Source organism: Bemisia tabaci, chromosome 7 (genome assembly GCF_918797505.1).
Source record: "Bemisia tabaci chromosome 7, PGI_BMITA_v3".
In the NCBI taxonomy this organism is placed as follows: Eukaryota; Metazoa; Arthropoda; class Insecta; order Hemiptera; family Aleyrodidae; genus Bemisia; species Bemisia tabaci.
In genome coordinates, this window is record NC_092799.1 from 35,449,543 (window position 1) to 35,460,009 (window position 10,467).

The window sequence follows — 10,467 nt, forward strand, 5'->3', positions numbered from 1 at the left end:
CTTGAGAGATAATGTTTCTTCAATTTTCAATTGCAATTTCATTCTTAAGTACCTACTTTGACCCTTTTTTTATATTTTCTCTTCCTTTTTTTTCATGTTTAGAAAGCAAATAAGACCCGGAAAGGACGTTTCCGGCTGTTGTTCCGCCGTAGCAGTTCTTCAAAAGCATCTAATTACGCCATTCGTGACCCCAGCTCATGGAGCGTGAATGAAGTGTGTGCATGGCTGGAATCGATTCAGCTCAGCGAATACATGGAAATTTTCCAGTGTCATGATATCAGAGGGAAAGAACTTCTTGTTCTCTCAGAAATAGATCTCAAGAAAATGGGCATCACTAAAGTTGGCCATGTTATCCGGATTCAGCAAGCTGTCAAAGACGTGACCTCATAAATTATCTCTCTTCAAATTTATGTGTATGTACTTATCATTGCACCCTGTCAGAGACGTAAGGGCGTTGAGTATATCTAGTCAAATACCGCCGCAGAGCAGTTACATCTTTGTATTTTGAAGCCATTTATAAGTGTTATGATAACTCTCAATCAGAGTGTAGAGTGCGGAATTTAAAATTTTCTGACATTGATCATACCAAGAGATTTGTTGTAGGAAGGGACAGCGCTAACATAGTAGTGCGAGAGAAGCCAAATAAGTATGATGAAACTATAGGGGCTAAGAGAGAAGAAAATAAAAGGCTTTTACCTAGAGCTGTGCAATTTGTAAAACTTAATTGTGATGGAATTGAAAATTTTTTTGCAAGTAATATGACTTTTAACTTGATTTTGAATTTTTAAATTCTCGCCTCATTCATTTGAAGTTGCATCGTTTCTACATTCGTACATTGCTCGCCTCTGGCAGTCAAAAATCGCACTAAACATGTTGAGAATTCTGTGAAAGCAGCCTCAGAAAATTGATAATAAGGTCTATTGCGTTAATGAGATGTGACTGATTAGTGCCCAATTTTTTTTGTTGATTAGGTAAATAAACCTCTCCAAAAAGACCCCTCTCTGTATCTCTCTGAAACAATCAACAGTTGTGTATTTGCCAAGTTTCAATGCTGATGATGAAGATTTTGTGGATACCTCTGTCAGCAGAGGTTCTCAGTACGTCAAACGAAAAAGTAAAAGTTATCTGCAGGCCGATGGAGACTCCTTAACGTGAATTTTGTGAAGTTGACTCACGCTCTAATTTTCTGCATGACTAATCATACCTTAATCCTATCCGTGAATACTTTTTCAATCTTAATCGAGTTTTGACCTAAAATTCCTAAAATTCTTTAACTGTACAGCTCTCCTAGTGGTTTACTGTATTTTACATGCAGTTGTTTCAGAAAGGTTTATCTCGTCAGCTAACAGAAAAGTTGGGTACAAATGAGCACATCTTACACTGACCATAAGGCCTTGTCCACACGAATACAGTTTGCAGAACTACGGGCCAACTTACTATAACTCAGCTATAACTTTACTCATCGAAACCCCAGTTTGTGGCTCTGATTTGGCCATACTGCGCTTGTGTGAACAAGGCCAAATATTGATTGCCCACGAATTGTTCCTAAAAATTAAGAGCATTACTTTTTAAATACCTGTATCTTAATTGGACACAATTTTCCTCTTGATTTCAAGCTGATTTTTGCATTATTAAAAAGTCTAGAAATCCTAATTCTGTAAATTCTTAATGAAATTTTCTTGTAATTAGCCATGTACAAGGAAATGTATCTATCTTATAGTTAATCCACCAGTTCCATTGATGACATTTGAACTTTCTCATATAAATTCGTGCGTCGCTACCTCATTTTGATGAGTCTTCCTTACGGGCATTCTTTTCTAGAGCCAAAGCGTTTAAATGAGTCAGTTCCGCTATTCATAGAATTGCGTTTTGATTATTTAAGCCTTTAGATCAACAAAAAATAATAGGATATGTCGAAAAGCCTAGTTTTTACGGAGGTTCTAATGGAAGTATCACCCCTCAAAAAACACAGTGTTTGCTGTCACCCTTTGCGTTAGTACATACCATGTACATATAATACATACTACTTAATTAGTGTCACTCACATCTGCTGCTTGACCTAAAATGCGGGTGAAACCAAGGTGGAAGAAACTATGGTATGCGCCTCTCCTGCGAATGATGTCTTACGCCATATTCTTTTTAGGGCAGTATTTCTGTTAATATTGAACAAGGAGACTTGGTATTTGGACAAATGTAATTACTCATCTATAGTTAAAAAATCAAAGCATGATTTTGTGACTATTGCAACCGACCAGTTGGATTGAAATTCATTTTCACTTTTCCTACCCTCGGAAGTTATCATTTGACTGTAACTGTGGGCCTTGCCAATTATAAGTATACATATTAGCAAAAATTTTGACTTGTAGGGCAGAATTTTAGTTTTGTCCCAGAGACAATTCCTTCCATCATAATCTAAATAGGACAATGATCTTTTTTCTCTCATACAAGTAATAATCACGCTTTAATTTTATTACTGAATTTTAATCGATGTACCTCACATATCATTTAAAAATAATACAACATGTTATGAGTTTTGAAGTGTTCAACATGATTATTGTAGGTAGTAGTATCAGTAATTGAAATCGGACATTAATTGCTCTTCGTGAACAGCTTTAACTCAAGTATTAGAAATATGTATGTGAAAAGCAATAGGACGAACTATTGACACTTTTTTGTTTATCAAGAGCAAAGATAAGCAGTCAGAATACAGCCAGTGCACTAATTTCAATTCGATACCTATTGTCAAAATTTAAGTATCTTCTCTTTCTCCTTCGTTCTCTTTTTTAAGTTATTATCACTTACAACCTGAAAATCATTGCATGGATGAATATGTTGACCAGATAATCAGTAGACTGTGAACTTAATCTTAAGTCAACAATGGTCATAGTTCAAGATCCTCTCTCTACACAAATGCTGGGAATCTTTTTTCAAGTAACTATAACAGGGATAAAGAGGAAAAATGAATCTCAGTTGAAATTTGTGTTGGATCAAGACAATATTATATTCACACAGCTGAAGCCAAAGTGAGAAAATTTAAACTAATAAAAGGAACCCACTTGCACGCTTATGATAAAAAGTGGCAGACATGTTTTTGATAGCAGCCCATCCTCCGTGTGGCTCAACCATCTCATCTGCAGCCCCAAACGTGTCTGCTATTTTCCGGCAATCAAAAGTGCAACTTCATCTGTTTTTGCCTCAAGATATTTTTTCTTTTTAGAGCTCGTACATGTATTTTTATAAGATTTTCGTTTCCAACTAGGTACTGCATAGCAATGTATTTTACATTTTTCAAAAATTTCTACCCCTTGCTCTGCAGAAAAATAAAATGTCCTGCTATTTTCTGCAAACCGAAAATCTAAATAAAATAAAAGTTTTAAAAGAAAAATTTGATCATCACATACTGAGAGGAAGAAATGGATTGATCGCTAGTCCGTTAAGGTAGTGAATCCAATTTTTAACCTCGCTATTTGTTCTTTTCATGAAAGTACATCATTGACGCTACACGCACAGTAAAAATATGTACCTACCTCATGTAAATCTGCTTGATGCATTTTGTTTGATTTCCTATTTCACAGATGCCCGATAGATTTATGTGTAATGAAACCAGCGCATAAAAAAAGAAAAAGCACTACACACCTTTACACTGTTTTTCTAGACTCCATATAGTACCTACTGTTTACCTCTTTTTAAGTGCTTTAACTTCTTGTTAGGTTTGTAAGTAAATACATCAGAAGTCTCTTTTCTTCTTTTTGTTTAGTTACCTTGACACATTTTTCTTTTTATATTTCTCTGATATACTCCGTACAATTTATCATCAGCAAGTCAGCTCAGCACAATGGTTTCTGCCTGATTGCAGGTTGTAATTTTTATTCATTTTATTAATAGAAAGCCATAGTTTTTAAAAGAAAAATTGAACTTTATTTTGGGTTTATCAAAATAGCTCTATTTTTCAGTTTAAAGAGGCTAATTTTTATTCTCCAAAAGGTGAGCTCGAGTATAATTGTGCACATCTATTGGTGGACCAAGAATGCAGATTGTCCAAATCTGTCGATGAACTGAACCTACGAAACTTGAGCTTTGTTTTTGAAAGCTTTTGGAAAGATATGAGACACTACATTAAATTGTGAAAGCTGGACAATCAAGCGTACTTTCTTGACTCCAAATTTTTGGGAGCTCCTTTTGACAAGAATACAATCTCCACAGCCTGAATTGAATTTATGTATTCAAAAATCATGAAATGCATTTAAAATATTGTTGCATTTGGATGTTTCACCTGTTTCGTGTATTTTTATGTCTGAGTTATGTTTGTGCATAGAAGCTGTGAATACTTTATTTTCTTACTTTGTTCCTATCTTGCTGTAAATAGTCTCCCGAAATTGAGACTGGTAGTAGGTAAAACTAAGTCTAGTTTTCTGCCCTCATTTATTCAGCCAGTCTCAGATCATGTATATATTATTAATTGCTATTTATTTTTATTAGCAGATAAAACTTTTTTCCTCCTACTAATCGCTAGTCAACAGCATGATTCCTATGTTCTTTGTACAAGATTGCTGCAGGTGGAGTCACCAAGTTTTGTCAAAAAGAGAGAAACGCAATTACAACATATTTAAGTAAAAATTTCCATAAATTTAAATGGACTACCAGACACAGTACAAATTTACGTTTTCTGACTCATGTTTCCTCCACAAAATTTTACATGGAAAACGATTTGTGCAATGGAAATCTTATCAATATATTAACATTTCTACCCAGCACATGTTACAGAAAGTTTAAATATCCTGCTCATAAGAAAAACCAGTATCTACATGAGTCAAATTGGGCATTAAAACAATTTGGGCAGGTTTCTTAACAGAGGAGTGTTCCTTTCTTGTCTTGTGTTATAAATAGTTAAAAGAAATGTGCAACAGCTGAGCTGAATCGTTCATGATCGAGGTTATGCTATATTTTCATTCTGCAGGACCGTTATGGTAACGTTCAGTGTGCCTTTTATCTCAAGTAGATCATGGTTTTCTTATATACAGAAAATTTGAATTTGTGCATGATAAACATTAATTTCTTGTTTATAAGAGTCACTTTCATTAATTTTCGGTGCTCAAATCGGTTTCTACCCGAAATTTCAATGAGAAAACATATTATCCTGTATAATTTTGTAACATGTCTAGTGGTCCATCGGCATCTCAGAACATGCTATCTTTGTAAGTGACACATCGTGCCATAAGAAGCAGGTTCTAAGAGTGCCATCCTAAATACCTAGTTGATCAAGTTCAATTGTGGCAAACTCAGATTCAGTTCTGACCATCCCTCTTGCCCACTCAGTATAAGCACAAATTCTGTACGTACAATTTTTTTTTTTTTTTTTTTTTTTTTTTTTTTTTTTAAAATCTGAGTGGTAATTGTGTGACAAGGGTTGCTCAGATCTGATCGAAGTCAGCCACATGCCTTCAGGCACAGATCAATTCAAATCTGTGCTACCTCCCAGTCACTGGTAAAAAGTCGATTATTCGTTTGTAGAAAGAGTCAATACCCTATTAGACCACATTTTGCAACAGGGACTTTCATCTCCAACTATGTTCATTAAAACATCCTCCTGCAAGGAAGAACTACATACTGGAACAAATTTCGTTCGCTTAAAATGAGTTAGAAATACTAGTTCCTAATTGCAAAATTTAGTCCATTGTATAATTTTTCTGTTCAGTTCTATCCACACAATCGATGACTTCACCCACTGCATTAATTCATACCATAATTCTGGTCTCTTTTGTCCTCTCCTCAACAATGTATCACATGAGGTGGTATGCTATTTGAAATTTTTGAGTCCACATCTGTGTTGGCTCTAATACCTTTGCCAGGAAATAGACTCTATTGACCTAAGAACATCATTGAATCTGACCTTTATGAACTGTCAGCAAATTTGCTGAATGCTTTGAATTTTCTTGGATATTTTGCATATTTATCAAGTATCAAAGCACTAATCCGTAAGAACTGAACAGTTGAAATATACAATAGAATCTAACTTTCCACTCGTATGGAATTAATACAATCATTCGGAGTCTAGAGCATAATGAATTTACTTCACACAACAGGAATCAGCAAAAGCCGTAAGTCCAAATCAACAAAAAACTTCCTCCCTGTGTCAATTTCCTTAATGTTTGGGAGCCAGTGCAAACGGAAGTTGAATCCCGCAACCATTTTTAATATACAACAGTTTTTGTTTCTCATTTCCAAAAGAATTTTATAAATACCTAAACTTGGTGTCTTCAAAGAGTTCTCTGGTGCTAAAATTGTTTTATAGTCTTACTTCTTTGTTTTAATATCGAGTCTATTTTTGAGCACAAGCTTTGTTGAATTTTCAAATGAATAAACTAACATTGTTAATTTTTCCGTAATCTAAGTATTCATCTACTGAAAGTATCCATCCGGTCTCACATATGTTGACCTGATGACTGTATTCGATAAAATAGGCTCCTACACTTTGAAATCCTTCAAGTTATAACAAGTATTTCTGAATCGTTTGTATCTTTCTGTTAAACTTCTGGACCTTTCCAACATTTTTGAGAAAGTTATTTCTAGTGTAGATTTGCACTCTCTGTATCTTTAAAGTTATTTTATCATGAATCTGACCATTAGTAATCCATTAGTAACCCTCCTTGGTATTCTGGACCAATTATGAATTTATTTAAAGCTTTAAAAAGTTATAACCAATTTCCTACAAATCTTCATCAGTCAAAAACTTAAATATTCCAGAAACATCTCTCTTCCACTAATAGGCTCACCTCCAGTTTATTTCTTTTTTCTTTCTATCTCAGCATTTGGCTCGGAATCGTAAATCTCTAGAGAGCTAAAACTGTGAAAAGAACTAATCAACTAACCATCCAATGCAAACGGGTACTCCTGTGGCCGAAAACAAAGGAAACTTTTACAGATTTTTGTGCCTCAATCGCATTTTTTATTCTGTGAGAGCAACTTCAACACTTTCCTGTAAAAATAATCAACTATCTTCTTACAACTGACATGTTTGTGAATGTTCTAACAATTAAAATAATGGAACCGAAGGTAATACTGTTTCAGCATTTCAGTAGGTTAACAGTTCCTTGATGCAGAGTCTGTTTTAAATCAAGTACATGAGAATTATTCCGAAAGAATTCTGCAAAAAAAACCAAAAGAAACTATTAAGTAATTCTTAGATCTAGGTTCCTTTTGCCCAACAAGACATGATTTTTTGTTTCTTTTTTATCAGTAAGTGACTTCAACACGAATATTCTCCTCACTGTTGATGGAGACGTTTTGTCAAACCCATACTAAATTATTTACCAAGAAATACTCAACTAAATATCTTCAAAATAATAAACAGTCCTATTTTTTTATTCGTTTTGTTTCTTCTCTGGTTCACCTAGTTTCCTTTACTCAACAGCTAAAAGTCACCGTATGGCCTCTGGCTGGCTGCCTTTGCCATTCTGGAATTTGGGGTGGTTGTACTTGAAAGCAAGTGCAACCAACAGCAAAATTTCCTTGCCGTAAAAAAAAATGCATTAAATGATAGAAACTTCTTGCCTAACTAGCCCACAAAATACTAATTTCACATTAATGCAACTTTCACCATAATTGTAAATACCAAGAAAAGCTTAGATCATCTCAACCAAGGAATAATAATGATTGAATGTTTTGTGGTGAGATCTCATAACTTCTAAGAGATATGTAGTTTGTCTCAAAGGAATTTTTACAATGTGTAAGCATGGGAGGAAGCTCTTCCGTGCACTTTTTGTGAATGGACTGCAAAATTTGTGCGAGTTTTGCATTCCGACAGTGTAAATTGGCAATCACATAACTTGGTTTGCGACGTCGCAAACTTCCCATCATACTTTTTTTTAAACGGAAAACTACTCAACGGCAATTCTTCAAAACTGCCGTGATTTTTCTTCACTGTGCAAAGAAAAGTCCTTCAACGAAATAAACTTTAAGGAATAATGTCAATTTGTTCTCCTTTGAAAAATTAACATAAAGGTGGAGATTTCCAGACACCGCAAACGAGATATGTAATCGTGGACTTGCACTGTCGATTTGTTCACTCTCGCTAATTAATCATGAAAGTATCTGAGGTCAGGTAAATATTGCACATCAATAGATAAATGCAGAAAATGCTGTCCCACTTATTATTTAAAAATCTTCAATTTTGTTTCATTTTTCTCAAGAGAAACTGATCAAAATGCTACCTTGCAATTTTGTCTTTTTTTTCAGAATGAGTGAAAACAATTTACAAAGAAATTAAATACTTTGGTAGAAACTCTTGGTTAGTTTTCTTTGAAAAAATATAATTAGCGGAGACTTACAAGGTTACAATCTCAGATAAGCATTTCTTTACTTGTGCCATCGATATTTTGTAGTATTTCACATCATATCAATACAAATGAACGATCATTGGAATCAAACAAAATTTTTGATGTGAGCTTTTTTTTTGTTGGTGTGGATTTCACGTAAAAATTGAGGCAAAATATTTGTCAATAAATAAACAAGCGTAGTCATTATTACCTTTGCTGGAAATGAAGAACAGTGCAAGAAATTCCGACCAGTCTCTCACAAAAGTTCACTTACTTTTGATTAAAATAACCATAAATGTTTTCTATTTGGGAGGAGGGGGAGAGAAATATAAGCATTTAAAGATTATTTGGATTTTAATTTATTTATTAAAAAGAATTTACAAAAATGTACATCAATAAAGTAATGGGTATGGTCTTCATACCTCTTCTACACCAACTGGAAAAAATTTGACGCGACATTACATCTGGGTGAAAATCACTTATAATGGTAACATGATTCGATTGACCAAATAAGTAAAGAGTTTCTCAATTGTTATAGAGCTTCTTTTCAAATTACGAAACGCCCACATGGAGAGGTAGTGTTGGACGTGATGAATCCTGATTCTTTTCATTTGTTTTGTAAAGGTGAGAGAAACTACTCACTTTACAGAGAAAATGAGAGGGATGTTTTCAAAGGGATAATTAATAAAGGAGAATACTACAAGTAGAGCACTGAAAACAAAGATTCTTGGAAGGGCAATGATATATTGGATTCGCTGGGATATCTCTTTTCAAAATTCAAATATTATAACCGTATAGCATCCAAAATTCTCCTCCGCCGATTGGATCATACATTTGAATGATGATTACATTACACTCCCAAAATACTAAAAAGGTAAGTGTCATGATTCATTATAATTTAAGTCTAATATATTGGAATGAGACAGGAATTCTGCTAATACAATCATTGTCATTTTGAATTGAAATAGGCTAAAGACTGCGTAAAGGTAATTATCCAGTTCATTACAAATAAAGTAAATTGACTTTAAGAGTTTCCAGTTACTGAGTGTCTAACAAAACGTTGAGGTTATTTTGGGACATGAGAGTCATGACGTATCTATTAGAGTCTTTATGTTTGTGATGAAAGTCGCGATACACGAATCTTGATTCGTTACATTGAAGATTTCTGGTCAGAATTGAGGTGATCAAGAAAAACGAAAGGTCTCGATTCTTCAATTTTTCACTGATTTTGTGCATTTGGTAAAGAGAATACTGAGAAAAATTTCGTGCAATAACATGCATTGATATTTCATTATGTAAGGAAATAGCATATTTTGAAGGTTGCAATTAAGATACGTGTGTTGCGACTTTCACCACTTACATGATGATGATGGTTTCAATTACATTGTAACATGAACCTTTTACTGAGATCTGACAAATTTCAGCACGCATTTGAAATACAAGTACGTTGCTGCATTCATACTTCATGTTGTGCTCACTTTCCACTGTCCAGGTTAATGCCGTATTTGGTTTTCACTTTTTCAATTTCTTCTTTCTTCTTGTCAACATCTACCTTCTTAAAAGCTTTGTTTGATTGATAATACAGGACTACAAGGTATCGATTGCAGACATTGAAACCAGATAAGTGATCACAAGCATTCTTCGCATCAAAGATATCTTCATACACGACGAACGCTGTCCCCCTTGTGTCCGGGGTCGATCCCACTCGGATTTGTCGAATGGCTCCATACTTTCCAAAAATATCATACATTTCTTCCGCAGTAATTTTGTAAGGTAGATTCCTGATGTACAAAACTCTATTTACCTCTGGTGGAAGTCGAACACTGGCTCTTCTTTGCATCATCGCCATCTTGACAAAATGTGTTGAGGATGAAATTAGTGTGGAAAATCGAACAATCAAAACTGAGCACAATTTTAAGGTCTAATAGAAAAACTATTGTCGACTTTTAATTATTAAACACTTCCACTGAGCGAAAAAAATATTGATATTCCCAAAATTTAAATTCTAGTTGTGTTTGTGTTTGTATTTTTTAGGTTTGAGAGGTTAGGACCGATGCTTTTGGTGAACGCTGTCTTTCCGGCATTCCGTTTGTGTCTGATGCCAAATTGCTGCACAAATATTTTAGAATTTTTTGTTTATTTTCTCTCTGAA

At 34.3% G+C, this 10,467-nt stretch overlaps 2 protein-coding genes across 4 annotated transcripts in view; one reads left to right on the forward strand and one right to left on the reverse strand.

Annotated features, from left to right (window-relative positions):
- Nucleotides 1–7,364, forward strand: part of LOC109032067 (diacylglycerol kinase eta) — a 127,204-nt gene extending 119,840 nt beyond the window's left edge. For all 3 annotated transcript variants that reach the window (XM_019043993.2, XM_019043994.2, XM_019043992.2), the window contains one exon: nt 103–7,364. In XM_019043993.2, the coding sequence (XP_018899538.2) occupies nt 103–390 (288 nt within the window). In that variant the 3' untranslated portion in view covers nt 391–7,364. The remainder of the gene's footprint in view (nt 1–102) is intronic.
- A 1,294-nt stretch (nt 7,365–8,658) lies between these two features.
- Nucleotides 8,659–10,337, reverse strand: Sf3b6 (splicing factor 3b subunit 6). Its single transcript, XM_019043996.2, has one exon. It carries the CDS (start codon nt 10,162–10,164, stop codon nt 9,790–9,792), a length of 375 nt encoding a protein of 124 aa, XP_018899541.1. The 5' UTR covers nt 10,165–10,337; the 3' UTR covers nt 8,659–9,789.
- Nucleotides 10,338–10,467: the final 130 nt, after the last annotated feature.

Bases quoted from the DNA above. Each gene is read 5' to 3' on its own strand.
- Sf3b6 (XM_019043996.2), bottom strand. From the start codon at position 10,164: ATGGCGATGATGCAAAGAAGAGCCAGTGTTCGACTTCCACCAGAGGTA.